This window comes from Vespa velutina, chromosome 16 (genome assembly GCF_912470025.1).
Source record: "Vespa velutina chromosome 16, iVesVel2.1, whole genome shotgun sequence".
NCBI classification, from domain to species: domain Eukaryota; kingdom Metazoa; phylum Arthropoda; class Insecta; order Hymenoptera; family Vespidae; genus Vespa; species Vespa velutina.
This window is the reverse complement of record NC_062203.1, coordinates 1998807-2017121: the sequence shown is the minus strand read 5'-3', so window position 1 is coordinate 2017121 and position 18315 is coordinate 1998807. Positions and strand designations below refer to the sequence as shown.

At 30.6% G+C, this 18315-nt stretch overlaps 4 protein-coding genes across 5 annotated transcripts; 3 read left to right on the top strand and 1 right to left on the bottom strand.

Moving 5' to 3' along the window:
• Positions 1–21: 21 nt before the first annotated feature.
• Positions 22–2194, bottom strand: LOC124954973 (trypsin-1-like). Of its 2 annotated transcripts, XM_047508694.1 has the most exons (7): positions 1861–2194; positions 1608–1770; positions 1325–1487; positions 1036–1244; positions 542–744; positions 399–453; positions 22–295 (listed from the first exon to the last, which is right to left on the bottom strand). In XM_047508694.1, the coding sequence occupies exons 1-7, from the start codon at positions 1939–1941 to the stop codon at positions 174–176; spliced, it is 996 nt and encodes a 331-aa protein (XP_047364650.1). In that variant the 5' UTR covers positions 1942–2194; the 3' UTR covers positions 22–173. The 2 variants fall into 2 exon arrangements, with proteins under 2 accessions (XP_047364650.1, XP_047364651.1); XM_047508695.1 differs by lacking the exon at positions 399–453 and having other exon boundaries at positions 167–295.
• A 2136-nt stretch (positions 2195–4330) lies between these two features.
• Positions 4331–14878, top strand: LOC124954870 (transmembrane protease serine 9-like). The gene is made up of 19 exons (XM_047508462.1): positions 4331–5009; positions 5581–5752; positions 5874–6033; positions 6108–6313; positions 6379–6584; positions 6694–6751; positions 6814–6934; positions 6983–7070; positions 9199–9301; positions 9484–9646; positions 9729–9937; positions 10416–10667; positions 10793–10905; positions 12720–12773; positions 12897–12990; positions 13069–13231; positions 13373–13596; positions 14049–14251; positions 14391–14878. The coding sequence occupies exons 1-19, from the start codon at positions 4929–4931 to the stop codon at positions 14571–14573; spliced, it is 2853 nt and encodes a 950-aa protein (XP_047364418.1). The 5' UTR covers positions 4331–4928; the 3' UTR covers positions 14574–14878.
• Positions 7923–11827, top strand: LOC124954974 (trypsin-1-like). Its single transcript, XM_047508696.1, has 7 exons — positions 7923–8805; positions 9199–9301; positions 9484–9646; positions 9729–9937; positions 10416–10667; positions 10793–11083; positions 11418–11827. The coding sequence occupies exons 1-6, from the start codon at positions 8698–8700 to the stop codon at positions 10912–10914; spliced, it is 957 nt and encodes a 318-aa protein (XP_047364652.1). The 5' UTR covers positions 7923–8697; the 3' UTR covers positions 10915–11083; positions 11418–11827.
• A 1241-nt stretch (positions 14879–16119) lies between the features above and the next one.
• LOC124954869 (trypsin II-P29-like) lies at positions 16120–18094 on the top strand. The gene is made up of 6 exons (XM_047508461.1): positions 16120–16164; positions 16261–16297; positions 16639–17097; positions 17256–17449; positions 17534–17591; positions 17657–18094. Exons 1-6 carry the CDS (start codon positions 16120–16122, stop codon positions 17776–17778), a joined length of 915 nt encoding a protein of 304 aa, XP_047364417.1. The 3' UTR covers positions 17779–18094.
• Positions 18095–18315: the final 221 nt, after the last annotated feature.

The following is an 18315-nucleotide window of genomic DNA, read 5'->3' as shown; positions in this document are numbered from 1 at the left end:
ATCATATAAATGTAAAATATTGTAACAAAAATATATATAAATACTACGTTAATTATTATCTATTTAGTTTTAATGCGATTTCATTTTGTCATATATATTAAATATCACGTACGAGTATTGAAAATCATTTAAAAGTAAATGATTGATTAAATCAGTCTCTGTCGATCGTTTATCTATGTACAACAATAAGAAGCGTCTTCTGTATTTTGTTTAATCCAAGTAAGATAGCGATTTACTCGAGTATAAACTCCAGGATACATAGGTTTTGCACATCCTTCGCCCCACGAGACTACACCTATAAAAAAAATGTATGAGAAAAAATTTAATGAGTTAAAATAAATTTTAAATAATTTATTTCATATGAAAAAAGAAAAAAGAAAAAGAAAATTTTCTTTTACCAACTATGCGATGTATATTATCGTTAAGGACATGTAATGGACCACCACTGTCACCCTAAAAAAAAAATTCGATACAATCGATGATAAACGATCTACGATTAATCATCGATCATAATGATCAATTGAAAGAACTTTTGATATACTTGACAAGAATCCTTGTTTCCTCCCGCGTATCCCGCACAGATCATATTATCAGTGATCCTTCTCGATGGATAATTCGTTGCACGGCATTCAGCGTTACTAAGTATAGGGACCATAACTTCTTGCAAAGTATTTGAAATAGGTCCTGATTCATGAACAGCGCCCCATCCAGTTACGATACCTATTGATCCGCTATACGTTTTTCCTAAAGAAAAAAAATTAAAAAAAAAAAAAATCTCACTTTTTAGAAATTCCATTTGTATCATCTTAAATAGATTTCTTTCTTAATACTTTTGCGATCGATTACGTGCTACTAAGACTTTTTGAAAATTAATACATTTGACAGTAAGCAATTTTTAGTTATACATTGTTAAAAAAAAAATTTACATAAAATAATATCATTGAATATAGCACATTAGGGATATCAAACGTTGATATACAATCTGTATTTGAAAATGAATCGAAAAAAAGAGAAAAAGTAATCTCAAAAATGCACCTTTCTCCGGCAAACATACTGGTCTCATTAAACCTTTGAACATGACGATATTGTTCAATTTGAGCAAAGCAATATCATTGTTGTAATTAACGATAGAATAACCACTGTGTTTTATAACTTGTTCCACTTTATATTCTTGGACTTGAGATTCGATCGTCGAATTTCGATCGTGTTCCAAAAGAACGACGGACATTAAACTCGGATCAAACCTATAGAGAAATCGTACGATTAAATCGATTCTGAAAAATTACAATTAGTATCGATACGATAGGATGTGACGTCATCGTACCTGTCGACACAGTGAGCTGCAGTTAAAACGTATCTAGAATTTATAATAGATCCACCGCAATAGAAACGTTTCTTATATTTCAACAATGCCATCCATGGATATTGATTTACTTTTGTTTCAACACCACCGACAATTCGTTTCTGTGTATTGGTCAAACCACAAGCTGAAAAGTCAAATGATCGATTATAATCCTTTAAGTACGATCTAACAAAAAAAAAAGAAAAAAAAAAAAAAAAAAGAAAAAAAAACCAACAACAAAAATTTAAATATAATTTTTACATACTACAAGAAGAACATTCCTCAGGTTCTATTATCGGTGGCGATATCGTCGTTGTCGTTGGTTTAGCGAGTAAAGTATAAATCCAATCCCAAAATCCTTTATCATCAGTTATGTTTGTAACTTTGCTAGTAAATTTGTATACCTCGTTTGATAACACCGACCTTGTCTATAAGAATTATAAAAGAGAATTTTTATTACGTGAACCGATTTATCATCACGTGAAAATGAATCTTTTAATATATATATATATATATACCTCGTTATCAGATACTGTAGCAAATACGTCGACCGATATTGCTACGAATAAAAGCAATACGTACATTATCCCTTGTACCATTTCATGCACAAAACACAAATCGATCACTCCTATGTTATTCGACACTTCAAGAGGTACTTTAATATATCCCGGGCCAATCGATACTAAACGCTACCGAGCGTTCACTACAGCGCATACTTTCACACAAGGCTCGGCTTCCGTCTCACAACTTTATTTATACGAAATAGTGGATGGACGAGTGGCAGGAGAGTGAAAATTTAGGCTAGGCGTATGTAAATTTAGCGCAAACAACCGGATAGATACATACGATACTCTATCAATGATCGGCTAAAGCCAAATATAAACGTTAAAGATTTGCCGTCTCTTTATTCGTGATTTCTCTAAGACGAAGAAAGAGATTAAAAAAAAAAAAAAAAAAAAAAGAAAAAGAAAGAAAAAATTAAAAAAGAAAAAAAGAATCTAAGGACGAGTGACCCAAATAATGGCTCGTTGCTCCAAGTTTCTCTGCTCCTCTTTTTTCTTCTTGTATTTTTTTTTTTCTTTTTCTTTTCTTTTTATTAGGATCCCACTGAAATAGGCCATCGTACATTCTTCTTCTCTTCTCTTCTCTTCTCTTTTCTTCTATTCTTGTTTTCTTTTTTTTTTCTTCTTTTTTTGTTTTTTTTTTTTTTTTTGGTTTTTTTGTTTTGTTTTACGAGCAAGAAGAAACAAAACCATCGTCGAAATGGAACGATCACTTCGAGATCGATCGACCGAGCGTAAAAACGAGCACGCCTTCGTCCTTTCTCGCTCGTTAATCTTCGATAGCCAAGAAGGTCGACGCAGCGAACGTAGAATCTACCTTATCAGAACTTCGGTTTGAACAAAGTATTCGAGATAAGATGCGTCAGAACGAATGACTGTGCCCCACCTGTAACGCGTGCCAGTGGGTCAAGGTATTTGGGTCATAACACCCTCATGCGGGCGATACACCTTACTTTATTGTTTCAACGTTTAACTAAATTTATCAGAGGAGCCTCGCCTTATTTATATTGCATTCATCTCAGTAAGATCTGATTACGTTAAAGTATGAGAATATATAGTGATATGATGAAAAAGACAAATTATCTGAATAGTATTTATATAAGTATTAATTAATTAATCCATTTGTGATGATAAGATTCAATAATCGTCGTTAATTCGTACGATAATAAAATACACTCAATAATTTAGATACGAATTATATCTACTTTCTTTTTACTTGTTATGTTTCAGATATGAATGACATGTGTACACAGATAGTTATATTCACGAGACCGATACACGGAGAAATATATAACTCGGAGAAGTAATTCAATTCGAATTCAATGAATATTAATCGTTGATTGCAAGGGAAACTTGACCGAAATCATCTTTCGGTTAATGGGTTAATGCCATTAATGAACGTCGTAAAATTTCATCGTTATTTTTCATTGTGTGACAGTTCTAACGAGCAAGAAAGTTTCATCTTGGGTCGTTACGAAAGCGATATAAAAGATCTTTCTTAAGAGAATCGAATCGCGATCCAAAATTGGCCATTTAATTTTCCTTACTATCTTCAATGCAGATTTATCGAACAGAGAGAGAGAGAGAGAGAGAGAGAGAGAGAGAGAGAGAGAGAAAAAAAAAGAAAAAAAAAGAAAAACAATTTGTAAGTGAAAGTAAAATCACTGCGATGAAAGAACACGAGAAGTCTCTCTGGTGCATATCGAAGTTCCGTTTATGGAAAGTTATACAATATTTAAGTAGGTACCTAATTTACACCATCCATGAAAGAGTATTATCTTCGATGGAAATTTCCAATGCCCACGCTCTCCCTTGATCGTTCTCAACGTTCACAATTTTCATCATTCAGAGGAAATCATTGAATTTATTCTGATCATAAATTAATGATAATTACTTGCAGATCGAATCCTAACTAATGGTTTCTATAGTACGCGTTACTTCTTTAAGATCGTGAAAAATGAATTGTCAAGGGGACGAAGCTTTTAACGGAAATATGAACTTCCATTTTACGAAAAAAGGGATCAAAATGAAATAATTCATAACTACGATACGATTCGGGAAGTGGTTGGAAAGAAACGTTTGACGATAGTATTCACTTAGGTGCTTGACGAAATAAAAAGAAAAAAAAAAAAAAAAAAAGAGAGAGATAAAAAGAAAAAAAGAAATGACAAGTACAATGGAAGACTAAAAGCGTATAAAAAAAGGAGATATATATACACACATACGCACACACACACACACACACACACATATATATATATATATATTTACAGATATACTGTCGTATAGATTTACATACCCTAGATATGTCCTTCGTTGATAAAAAAGAAAAGAAAAGAAAAGGTCCATATTGTATTAATATAATAATTCACAAAAAATATCAAACGAAATGAAAAGAAAAATAAGATCGACGTTCTCATAGCCGACGATAAATCGAATAACTCGCGCTAACTTTCTCGCGATCTTGGTCGTCGTCTCTGACGAAATTGACATTGATCCAGTCTCGTGGATCCCTGAGAAAGAAGGGCGGAAAAGAAGCGGAGTGGAAAAGAAGAGATCGTTTGACATTGGTCGTTTGCGATGGTAGTCGGATGGTCGTATTGCGCCATCGCAATGATGAGACGAAGATACTTACGTACAACATACTTACTTACTTACTTACATATAGTCTACGTAGAAATTTTTTCGCGTCTCATACGAAACAAGAGAGTCGAGGATGAGTGCGCAGGTGAGACGACGCCGACCGGGTGATTTAAAAGCTGTCACATGCAACATCTGCCAATGCAAACGCACCACTCAAGGCTACCGATCCCCACTTACAGCCATGCTTCATTAGTTATAATTTAGTATAAAACGGCAAAACTTCGACGACACCTTTAATACCTTTTCACACCTGGCATAAGTACGTAAACACTGCGTCAAAGTCCGTGCCCAACGTGTAACGCATCGAATTCACGTATACCAGACGTATATCGCGCAAATTCATTATATACGTTCGATCAAGATTTTAATCAGAAATAATTATGAATTGTCACGTGAAAATACCATACAAAATCATGCTCCTACTATGTCTACACTTTTGCGTTTACGCCCTCCCACGCGCGGTAAGTGATTAAGGATCACTCTCTTAGTTTTTTTCTTCGTCCTTTCTTCTTCTTTTTTCTTTCTTCTTTGTTTTTTTTTTGTTTCTTCTTGTTTACTTTCAACTTCTTCATTTTCATCATTTCAACGATATCTTTCTTTCTTCATCTATCTTAATAGTTATCTATAATTATAATTGTATTTCGTTTGAATCAGCTAAAACGCTTTTTCTTTATTTTTATTCTTATTATTACATTTTCTTTATAATTTATTATACTTTATATATATATATATATATATATATATATATATATATGTATCTATCTTTCTATGTCAATCTGTTTACTTCTATATTTATAATAATACTGCATTTCGAGTCATCTTATTATATTAAATGCATTATAATTTTCTTTTAACAAATATATGATTAGGAGTGTTTAACGAATAATAATATTCGAATAAATATTTTTTAAATGTTATAACAAACGTCAAAGAGATCTCATTGATTATTTAACATTAGAAAAATAATGAATTCCAAGTATTAATACAATTAATTTCAATATCTATGCAATAGATCGTTTTCTCTCGTTGCAGGTGTTGCAGAAAGATAAAAGCATTTTATCTACTACAGCGAATATTCAGATGCATGTCGATGGAAGGAACACCGGCTTTAGTGGTCCCTCGATAATAGACGATATGTCTTACATCGATTATGATCCATCGAATAAAATCCCATCAAAAAGACCGAACGTTTGCAATGACTGTGGTAATTAAAAAATATATAAAAGATGAAAAAAAAGAAAAAAGAAAGAAAGAAAGAAAATATAAACGAATTAAAAATATTCTTCAAGAAATATTTACAAGAAAACTCAATATTGTTATTTCAGTTTGCGGGATCGGTAGAAAGACAAGAATAGTAGGTGGAAACGAAACCAGTGTTTTTGAATATCCTTGGTTGGTCAGTATGAGCAAACAGGGTGTATTCTATTGCGCTGGAAGTTTGATAACACGAAGGCACATTTTAACAGCTGCCCATTGCTTGGAAGGGTAGGCATAATATTTTTTAACAAAGTTTAATATTCTTTACAAGAATTAATAAAAAATTTGGTAAAAATTTGCAGATTCGAGACGAAGAGTATCAAACTAGTGATAGCTGATAGTGACCGAATGAAACTCGCATCTACTGCCATAGTTCGTCGCATAAAATCCGTAACTATTCACGAAGAATTCCATACGTATAATTTTAACAATGATATTGCTCTTATAGAAATGGATAGACCAGTTTCGTTAGATAGTATCATTCGTACGGCTTGTTTGCCTGAGGACAGTGAGTAAACGTTCCAAGTTTGAGAATTAATTAATAAATTTTCCGAATAATTTGTTTTATTACAGAAGCCATAGATTATACCGGTGCCATGGCTACGGTGGTTGGCTGGGGACGTACTGGTGAAAATAAACCGGTTAGCGATGAATTACGTAAAGTTAATGTTCCGATTTTGTCTCAGGAAGAATGTGATCAAGCTGGATATCAAAAGAATCGTCTTACCGACAATATGTTCTGCGCTGGATATCTCGATGGAAAACGCGACGCATGTTTCGTAAGTGAATTCAATAAGAAAAGAAAAAAAAAAAAAAAAAAGAAAAATAAATCAATGTAATAAAATTAAATATAAAACGTAATCTTACGTGTCTTATCTGTAATCGAAGGGTGACAGTGGAGGTCCTCTTCACGTCAAAGGATCTTATGGCCATTTGGAAGTAATCGGTAAGTAAAAAATATAATAAAATATATAAATATTTTTTTTAATTTATTTAAATATTATATAGGTATAATATCTTGGGGTCGTGGTTGCGCGAGGCCAAATTTTCCTGGAATATATACAAAATTAAACAATTACATGGGTTGGCTAAAGGATCATCTTGGTAACGAATGTGTATGTCCGCCCCCGCATTCTCTTTAAAACTTAAAAAATCATATTTTAGAAACGTTTAAAAGGACAGCTCGTGTTATACAAGAGCTTGTCGTTCGTCTGATCTCAAAAATACAAAAGTCAATGTTAGAAATCGTGAAGACATTGAAGAACGTAAAATTCCTTAGTATTATTATTTTATATATATTAAGTAACGCTAATGTAACTATAAAAATCTAGTCGTATATATATATATATGTATATAGTATTATTTAGAAACGCAATCGACGTCTCGTTTCCTTAATGATATTTATTAAATAAAGATTATAATGAAAGTATCGATTATCTTTTTCATATTTTGATATAAGTAATTCTAACTTAGCGGAAGAAACGTTTTGAAAGGGACGTGAAGGCGACAATAACGAAAAACCGGGTCACTAGTCTGAAACGTTTTGCTTTCAACGAGCGAAATGTGGGTTAGTGAAACCATCGAACCGTTACCAAGAACGCAAGATTCTTCCGAATTGAGAATTGTCAATGTCTACGATGCAGTATCGAACGTAATAAGTACGCAATAATTCTCAACTATTCTGAACACGGAAGAAAGTATTTCATAAAGTACGATTATCTTCGTAATTTTATATCTAAGTATATCTTATATCTTACTATAGAAAAAGATAATGTGAAATCTTTCGTATTTCAGAAATTTCAATGGATATTTGATCGAACGATTCTATCGATAAATTTTAATCATTTTTTAATATAGTAATAAAAACATATCCCCTCCCCCCCCCCCCCCCCCCCCCATCCCCAAATAATTCGTTTCCAAAGCATTCCTTACGAAAGAGAAATTTATCAAAAGTAGTACACGAATGTGTCTCGAATTTCGAGAGTGGGGTTACCAGTTACAATAGGATGACTCTAACGTCTCGAGCGTATATATCATGGTGGGAAATAGCGATAGTAGAGAGTGACTATGATGGATGTATTTGAGACAAAGCTGTAAAGATTAGTTCTCGTCTAGTCTCTGTTCGGTGTACGAGCTAAGTGTTATTAGTAAGAAAATTGTGAGTCTGTCTCTTCGTGTTGAATTATAATCCATGTGGAAAGTAAAAACCTTAGGGAAAAAATATAAGTTAGAAAAAAAAGATCACTGAGATATACATATATATATATAAAATCACCAAGTATATATATATATATATACATAAAGAGAGAGAGATGGAGAGAGAGGGAGGGAAAATATCGGCTGTCAATGAGTGGAACAATGCTTGACGATTACGAACTTTTTCTTCATTGGAGAAAAAGATATGAAAGTGACGAAATTTGTAAAAGGAATAACAAGTCGACACGCGACACATACTGAATGAAATAGAGAAAAGAGTGGCAACAAATCGATAGAGTGGAAGAAGAACTTTCTTTGCGAGCGTAAAGAGTCAGGCTGAGCCTTGATCGACCAGTTTACTGTCTTTTTGGTGCCACGGTGAAAGCGTCTGCAGTGAGCTCGATCATCGCAAATCTCACAACTTCTGCTTACCTTTCGGGAATCATTAAACGAATATTTTTCTACTTTATGTATATGTATATATACATATATACATATGTGTGTATATATATATATATAAATATCTCTTTACTTTCATGTGTTTGATCAACTAACGGATACGAACAGATACAAAACGTGCGATCCGATTTGAGATCGTTCAGACGAACATGAATAAACGTCAAGTGTTAAACGTGTGCAATCGATAAAAAAGAAATCGATTAGGTATATTTCAAAGAATATCTTGTGCTACGAAAGATGAACTTCCGTTTGTTGAAGTTCAAGATCTTGATCCTCTTTCTCGTTATGTTAAAGGAAGTATACGCTAAAAGTTTTGACCTTGAATCTTCAACGTTGAATAAAACCGTGAGTATTATTTTTCGATCCTTCGATTGAATTATTTTATATTGATATTGGAATATATCACTTTATCAATGATTTTTTTTTCATAAATTTCAATAATTAATTAATTCTTTTAAAAAGCATACATCAAACTTTCTTATTAATTTATCGAATTATGTCAAATTATGCGTGTATATATATATATAATAGTCGCATAAGGATAAAACCTTTGCTTAGTGATGTGAATGATTTTGTGAGAGTTAGACCTTGACCTACAATTTGAATCATTGTCACTTTCCCTCGTCTGGCACGTTCCTGTCAATAATTTGCTTTGAAAAGTGAGCGTACTTCCCGCATAGATATTACCTCGTATTTCTTTTTTGTTTCTTCTTTTTTTTTCTACTTTATTTCTTTCAGCAACCTAATAATCGTACTGGAAAATTTCTGTTCGATGAATTATTTGGCATCGATATCACTGGTGGTGCCGATGACGATGAAAAGCTTCGAAATTGTACATGCGGTAAAACTCGTTTTCATTTAACAATTTTCAAAAGAATCAAAAAAATCCAACAAAAAAATATCCAAAAGAAAAAAGAAAAAAAAGAAAAAAAAGAAAAATGAAATAAAATATAAAAAGAGAAGTGTACATTTTCGTAACATTTCGAAATCGTCTTTTTTTCTTGTTTTTTTTGTTTTTATCAGAATGTGGTATAACTAATAAAGAAAATCGTATCGTTGGTGGACGACCAACGATACCAAACAGATATCCATGGATCGCTCGTTTGGTTTACGATGGACGCTTTCATTGCGGCGCCAGTTTAATTAATAATGATTATGTCATTACAGCTGCTCATTGTGTACGAAAGTATGTATTAAAACAGATAAATGATCGATCATAAAGAACGAATAATGTTACGAATAGTGTTTAGTATTTTATTTTCTTTCAGTTTGAAACGATCGAAAATTCGTGTTGTACTCGGTGACTATGATCAATATGTGAATACCGATGGTGTTGCTATAATGAGAGCAGTTAGTTCCGTGATACGTCATCGAAATTTTGACATAAATTCTTATAATCATGATGTGGCTCTATTAAAGCTTCGTAAGCCCGTCAAATTTTCCAAAACTGTTAGACCTGTTTGTCTACCTCAAGCTGGTATCGTATATTATTACGTTTATTTTATCAATATTAACACATTAACAACCGATAACGTAAAATAATGATTTTCGTAAATTCGTATTATTCGATATCAGTTTGTATAGAATTACACAGTTAATGAATAATAGATGGTATTAAATTAATAGAATATAATTATATAATAGAATATAATTACGTTTTCAAAGTTTATATAATATTTATATTTATATTATATTTACATTATTTATTTAATATATATATATTTATTTATTTATTTATTTATTTATTTATTTATTTATGTAAATATATGTATATGTAAAATATATGTAAAATATATGTAAAAAAAGTAACAAGTTGTTCGTATAAAATAATAACGATGGATTAGAAATGATATTTAATCGTACAGAATATCGGTTGTTAAAACGTTAAAAAAGAATAATAATTAATATATATATACATATATCTTAATCATATCATATTCCTTTTATTTCTTCAGAATCTGATCCTGCTGGCAAAGAAGGTACTGTCATTGGATGGGGACGTACATCAGAAGGAGGTATGTTACCAGGAAAGGTTCATGAAGTACAAGTACCTGTATGGAGTTTGACACAATGTCGGAAAATGAAATACCGTGCAAATAGAATCACTAATAACATGATTTGCGCTGGCAAAGGTACTCAGGATTCTTGCCAAGGTGACAGTGGTGGACCTCTTCTTGTACATGAAGGTGACAGATTGGAAATAGCAGGTAAATTCTATTAAAAAAAAAAAAATAAATAAATAAATAAATAAATAAATTTATTTAAAAGATTTCTCTATCTATAATTTATTTACTTTCCTTGTTCATTTACTATAAAATTATTTATTCTTTAGGTATAGTTTCCTGGGGCGTTGGTTGTGGTAGACCTGGATATCCTGGAGTTTATACTAGAGTTACTAGATACTTGAAATGGATCAACACAAATATAAAGGAAGGATGTCTGTGTGTTAATTAATACTCTACCTCGATTTTATTACGACAGAATATTTAAAAGCTTTCATTTTGACGAAATAGAAACGATATTTAAGCAAGGAAAATTTAAAGATGATAGAAAAACACAAATTTATCTGCCATACGTTGAAATACAAACGATTTAAAAAGTTTCTCTGTGAGGTACTTCACACGTATGTATTTATTACGTTAGAATCGTACGGTACAATGGTCAAACGTTCGTGGAATAATACTGTCGCATAACGGTTTATTGTCGAATCAGAATGCTTATCGTTCAGTATCAAAAAAAAAAAAAAATAACGTTGATATATATATATATATATATATATATATATATATATATATTGTACGATAACGTTAAAAATTATTAACGATAAAAAGATATTATTTAATAAATTATTTATAAAATATTCATATTTGCATATTCAACGTTCCACTGTTGATGAGTGGATACATATTAAATCGAATTTTTATAAAAAAATTGATTTTTTTATTAAACTTTGATAGGAACTTATTAAAACATCCCTATTTCGAATAAAATCGACTTCGTACCGCAGGGTAACTTGCAAACGATACCGGATGACGTACGAAGTATTTACGTATGCATGCGCTTATAGTGAGATCAAAAAGAAGTCGCGTAAACAACTTCCTCCGTTCCACGCGCAGAAATCTACATAATACGTCCTTTCGAGGCAGCTTTTTGGGTTGCCTCGATGAAATACGGTTCCCGAGAGAGATCCAGCCCATTCGTAAGCCTGTTTATAAGCCATTTCAGAGGGTGAACAGGCGAAAAAGTTTATGGCGATCCGAGATAGTCGAATAAAATTGGTATTTTATAGATAACTAAGTGTGTGTCTGTGTATGTAATATACATATATCTGTACGAAATGTAATCTCACTTATACTATAGGTTAAAAATTGTCTAAAAATATAAGAAGACAATAATAATTAATAATAAAATATACGAATTATTATTATTATTATTTTTATTATTATTATTATTATTATTATTATTATTATTATTATTATATACATAAACACACACAAATTAATATTATTGTATACGCAAATAAATATTATATGTACATATATATATATATATATATATATATATATATATATTAAATTAATATTTATTATTACTTATTTATATATATATATATATATTTATTTATATATATATATGTATATTATCCATGATTAACTAAACTTAAGATTAATTGATGAACATTCTATCATTCATTCAATGGAAATTTTATTAATTAATTTTAATTTTAAAGAAAAGAGAGAGCTTCCTTTATTAATATATGATATATTACTTTTTTCTTCTTTTTGAAAAGAAAAAATTATTTACACACACATAGCTCCTTCTTAATAACCACTAAATTTGCATTCCTAATTTTGGATAGTATTAATTCGATGGTTCGTCAACAAGAGTTCTTTGTGACTTGTGACTTGACCGTGAACATGAACGTGAACTGATCATGTGTCGTCCGGTCGGCGACCAGTCGGCAGTCGGCCTCCTTCCTTCCCTCCCCCTCCCTCTTTCCCCGAATACCAATTACTTCTTCGACCTCGCTATTTCTCAGTCTACCTGGGACACTGGCGATAGTAACTGCGTGTCAGGGACATGTCCGTGACTTTATCTTGACGGTCCCCGCGCGGTGACCTTCTATTCTTTCATTAAGAAATCGATTTTGATTTTATCTTTACAAAAAAAAAAAAAAAAAAAAAAAAAAAAAGAGAGAGAGAAAAAAGGAAAAGAAAAAAAGAAGATATCGTAAAAAAGTTTGTTGAAAAATGAAAAAGTTTCTTTGTTATCTCGGATTCATCGTCATTCTTTTAATTCAGAAAGAATGTCAGGTAAGTGTCAATCAATTTGATTCAATTGAAGAAGACAGTATTTTTCTTTTCTCTTTTTTCCTTTTTTATTTATTTATTTTTTTTCCCTCTCTTATTAAAACATTTTCATTTAAATGATTTTAGGCGGGACAAATAGGCGAAAATATGAAAAACTTTTTTGGTCTCTTCGGTAACAAACCACCGGACACTAAAGAACCACCTGCGCCATGTTACTGCTGTCAGTAATTTGTATTATTAATTTATATAAAATTTATATTATATTCTCCTTTGTTTTATCTTTTCATATTTGATTTAGCATGTGGATTACGAAACGAAGAGAGTAGAATCGTCGGTGGTCAAACGACACGAATGAACGAACTCCCATGGATGGCGAAACTGTCCTATTTAAACAAATTTTATTGCGGTGGTTCTTTGATAAATGATCGTTATGTGTTAACCGCGGCACATTGCGTTAAAGGGTAAGTATGATCAAATGAATATATATATATATATATATATATATATGTGTGTATGTATCTAATTAGATACATTAGACAAATTACCCAACTCGAGAAAAGTAATAACTTTTGCTTTATTTTTCCGTCGCCGGATTTGATCAGTCCCTCCAGTTTTATTTTCAGGTTTATGTGGTTCATGATCAAGGTCACATTCGGTGAACACGACAGGTGTATCGATAAAGGTATTGAAACAAGATACGTCGTCAGGGTGTTAACCGGTGATTTTAGTTTCCTCAACTTTGATAACGATATCGCACTTCTTCGACTTAACGATAGAGTTCCCTTCAGTGATACGATACGTCCAATATGTCTACCAACTGTAAAAGGTAAATACATAATTATGATAAAGTTATCTAACTTCGAAATCTATATAGAAAGATGGTCATATCGAAATGGATATTTGACAACTTTTAACTAACTGATCGATTGTTGAGTAAATCCGCAATGAACGCAACCTGTTTGATCGTCATTTCATTGCATATTGCACTGACGATTGCGATGCATCGCAATGCGCATAAATTTGTCGGTATACGGGTACCTTTTTCAATCGAATCAACTTACAACTGCGTAATAAGAGATTTCTCTTAGTTCCGATAAGAATTAATCGAACTCAATGACGAGATGCTTCATTGAATCCTATTGAAATTTATCATCTAACTCTTTCCTTATAATTCGTTAACTTATTTTATCGTATTGTTCCTTTGAAGAAAAAGTTTTGCGAATTGGTTGAAATTTTTTTTTTTTACTTACTATATATCGGGATATATCGATGATACAGAGAACGAATACATTGGATCAAAAGCGATAGCAGCTGGATGGGGTACTCTTAAAGAAGAAGGCAAGCCATCCTGTTTGCTTCAAGAAGTCGAAGTTCCAGTTATGAGCTTACAGGATTGTCGAAACACCAGTTACAGTCCTCGTATGATCTCTGATAACATGTTATGCGCAGGATATCCGGATGGAATGAAGGATTCTTGTCAGGTAATGATTAATGTCATTTTTTATTTTTTATATCAATGACAAAACTGTTTTATAAAAAAAAAAAATGAAAAAATAGATAAATGTATGTATGAGATATACGAATGTTTAAGACATATGTAATGTATTATCATTACTGTAGGGTGATAGTGGTGGACCACTGATAACCGAACGCGAAGATAAAAGGTATGAAATCATTGGTATCGTCTCTTGGGGAAATGGATGTGCTCGGCCAGGATATCCTGGTGTTTATACCAGAATTACCAATTATTTGGATTGGATCTTAAGTAACTCAAAAGATGGTTGTTTTTGCGATAATAATTGACTTCAATTTCGTCGAACTTATTAAGATCTTCCAACATAATTTATGTTATATATATCGAACGTTTATGTTATACAACTATTCAAACGCTTATGTTTCTTATCAATTAGAATAGTCGATATTTTTTTGATTCGACGCCATTGAAAAATACTATTTATGTGTTTATATTTAGTTTGTTATATCACTGTACGAGATTTATACGAAAACGAGATTACGTAGATATAAGTTCGCTCGTGTAATAAATATCACTGCGTTATCTTACTCGACTTCATTCTTATGGAATGATAAATAAAAAAGATTACAAATTTCACTCTTATTCTATACACACACACATATATATATGTGTGTGTGTGTGTGTGTGTGTGTGTGTGTGTGCGCGTGTATGTGTGTGTATATTAAAAAAGATAAAAATAATAATTAAACGATATAATTGAAATAAAAGAATTTTTTTAATTTAATCACAAAGTAGATTCTTTCTCGTACTTTAAATGCTCGACCAGTTAGAATTGAAGTAACGGTATCAACCGATGGGACCGGTTACTAACTACGTTGGGCGTCGCTCGGGTGACGAGTAAAAGGAAAAATGAGATCTGTCCTACAGTCGTAAATCCGCGTCGTGAACGGATTTACGAAAGCAAACAGGCTTCATTCGACGTCTCAGTATGGTAATCGTGAAGATGCGGGCCCAGATGATCCCGCTATACGAGCCAAACCAGTCGTTTAACGGACATCACTGCTTGAAAAGACAACAAGCTGTAGAATCAGTCTAAGTAATTTCATAAATGCTAATTCATTTGTCACTTCGGCATTCATAAAAGAAAGCATTGTTTTGTTTGCTTTTTTTTCCTTTTTTTTTTCTTTTTTTTTCTTTCTTTTTTTTCTTTTTTTTTTAGATATATATTTACAAATAAAATCAATGTTAATAATAAATCGTAATAAATATAATATAATTAAAAAAAAAAAAATATAGAGAGAGCCTTCATTTATAGACATTATTATATATCTTATTAAAGATTATTATATATATAAGAAATTTAATTTTTAAAAAAATTGTACGAACACTTTTGTAAATAATGTCAGATTGCGATATTATCAATCGTTAGTCCATCGAATCATATAATAGAAAAGAAAAAAAATTTTCGAAACCACATAATTTTTCATGGATCTAGTAGTACTATTAAACGCAGGAATAGAAATTCGTTTGTTTATTTTAAATATTTTGTCGTGTAAAATATCAAAAAAAAAAAAGAAAAATAAACATTAAATTGCAAATTATCGTCAACACTCTCTATCATTCTCTGTCTTACAATCTCATTATTGCATTATACATAACAATATTATTATTTAATAATTATTAACTATTCATTTTTTCAAAGTTATAAATGAAATTACTATGAAGACGAATATGGCACGTAATTGTTTTTTAATCTTACGATTCGATACGAATCAACGTATCAATTAACAACGCTAAAACTTTGTTGGCTAGTTTAGAAATTCGTTTCAGAACGTACAGACGTCTCTTGTTTTAACGAAGAAAAAAGTACAAGGGATGAAAGTTTTATCGGTGACCCTAATAGGGATTAGAATTTTTATCGTAATAAATGTACTTTGCAAAGTTCGTTAATTTAAAGAAGATCATATCGAATTAATTTTGTTGCTATTACTTGACTAATTATGATTTTGTTTTCAGGGAAAAAAGCTTGAATCGAACGTGAATTTGAATTGTGGTAAATAATTTGAAATTCTTTTTATACATATATATATATATATATATATATATATATATATATATATATATGTCATGTATTAAAATGGATCAAGTAAAAATATTTCATTCTTTTTTATAAATAACAAAAAATTCTCATTCTGAACTCTTAACTTCTGCTATAAAAAAAAGTCATTGTTTATTACATTTTTTTAAATAACTTACATAACATATTAATATCTTTGCATTTACTCAAAAATTCGTAAAACTCACTTTACTTAGTTTAAACAATTTTTATTTAAAAAAAAAAAAAAAAAAATTATGAAAAGATTTTTATAAATCATCCGTTTTTAATAACGTCAGATTGCGGCATATCGATCGTTGGTCCATCGAATCATGTAATAGGAGAAAAAATTTCGAAACCACATAATTTTCCATGGATCGTAGTACTATTAAATGCAGGAGCTATTCATTGTGGCGGGGCATTGATAAACGATCGATATATATTAACAGCTGGCCATTGTGTTAAATGGTTATTATATTTTTTTTTTATATCTCCTTCTCAATTTCATTTATATTCTTCGATTTATATTCTTCAATTTAATTCTAATAGGACAAATGCAAAGGATATGACCGTAGGATTAGGTATTCACGACGTAGATGATCCAAATGATGGATACATTGTGTCTATCGACAAAATGATCTTACATGAAAATTTTACAAGCCATATTATACATGACAACAACGACATCGCATTAATCAAATTGAAAAACTTAATAAAGTATGACGACCATGTACAACCAATTTGCTTTCCAAACAAAGGTAAAATATATTTTTTATTATCGAAACTAAAACATATATCAGTTTGACAGATACTTGCAAAAAAAAAAAAAGAAAGAAAGAAAAAAAAAGAAAAATCGTGTTTTCTAACTCTAATACCAATTTAAAAAATATCAAAAAAATAAAAAATACTTTGACAGATGCTAAATATACTGGACAAATGGTTAAGGTAACAGGATGGGGAGCAGTTGCTGTTAACGGAGCAACTTCAAAATTTCTTCGTGAAACTAATTTAAACGTATTATCATTGGATTCTTGTAAGAACACTTCCATTGGCAAGCATTTAACAAATTCTGTAATATGTGCTTACAACGATAATACAGATGCCTGTCAGGTATAATACATTGTTTTATATATAGATTTTATTTATAAAAATTAATGAATTTAAAAGAAAAAAATATCAATCTCGTAATCGTAGGGCGACAGCGGTGGACCAATTTTTATAGAAAGGCCAAATGGAAAGAATGAAATAATCGGTAAGAAAAATGTTGTAATTTTATTTCTTATAAATTGTAATTAATAAATTAACGTTTAATTTAAGGTATCGTTTCTTGGGGATTGGGTTGTGCTAACAAAGGCGTACCTGGTGTATATGTAAAAATTACGGATTACTTAAATTGGATAAAAGAAAATACTGCCGATGCCATTTATTGCAAGGATTAATAGAATATAAATTATAATTGATATGCAATGTCGTCATTTTTAAAATTGATTATATAAATCTAATTAAAAAATTACGATAGAAAAAATAGATAAATACTGCTCGATTGTTTTTAATTATAAGGATTTAAAATTGGCAATGAATCATCGTTGTTATTAATAATTTCTGCTTACCATTGCAGATAATTAATCATAAGTGCCATCTGTGAAGAATAAAGCGAGCATGTAGGAATCCACTTTGTCGGTGTTTAATCAAAATAAATGTGCATTTAGCATTTATTGAGATAAAAATTTGTTAAATAATCTATATAAATATCGTTTACACATATTATTAAATAGTAAAAAATATCTACCAAGATATAATATACATATAATTATATTGTTATAATTAACAATAATTTTTAAATATATATGTATATATAGATTATACATAAATAATATATATATATATATATATATATATATATATATATATATATATAAATTATAATTAAAATAGTATAAATTAACTATAAATGACAATTTTATGGAATCTTTGTA

Coding starts and splice junctions, on each gene's coding strand:
- LOC124954869 (XM_047508461.1), top strand. CDS start 16,120: ATGAAAGTTTTATCGGTGACCCTAATAGGGATTAGAATTTTTATC. Junction 16,165..16,260: donor TAGGGATTAGAATTTTTATC/GTAATAAATGTA, acceptor TTTTGTTTTCAG/GGAAAAAAGCTTGAATCGAA. Junction 16,298..16,638: donor GAACGTGAATTTGAATTGTG/GTAAATAATTTG, acceptor TAATAACGTCAG/ATTGCGGCATATCGATCGTT.
- LOC124954973 (XM_047508694.1), bottom strand. CDS start 1,941: ATGGTACAAGGGATAATGTACGTATTGCTTTTATTCGTAGCAATATCG. Junction 1,245..1,324: donor GCAGCTCACTGTGTCGACAG/GTACGATGACGT, acceptor ATTTCTCTATAG/GTTTGATCCGAGTTTAATGT. Junction 745..1,035: donor AGTATGTTTGCCGGAGAAAG/GTGCATTTTTGA, acceptor TTTTTTCTTTAG/GAAAAACGTATAGCGGATCA.
- LOC124954974 (XM_047508696.1), top strand. CDS start 8,698: ATGAACTTCCGTTTGTTGAAGTTCAAGATCTTGATCCTCTTTCTCGTT. Junction 9,302..9,483: donor GCTTCGAAATTGTACATGCG/GTAAAACTCGTT, acceptor TGTTTTTATCAG/AATGTGGTATAACTAATAAA. Junction 9,647..9,728: donor GCTGCTCATTGTGTACGAAA/GTATGTATTAAA, acceptor ATTTTCTTTCAG/TTTGAAACGATCGAAAATTC.
- LOC124954870 (XM_047508462.1), top strand. CDS start 4,929: ATGAATTGTCACGTGAAAATACCATACAAAATCATGCTCCTACTATGT. Junction 9,302..9,483: donor GCTTCGAAATTGTACATGCG/GTAAAACTCGTT, acceptor TGTTTTTATCAG/AATGTGGTATAACTAATAAA. Junction 9,938..10,415: donor TGTTTGTCTACCTCAAGCTG/GTATCGTATATT, acceptor TTATTTCTTCAG/AATCTGATCCTGCTGGCAAA.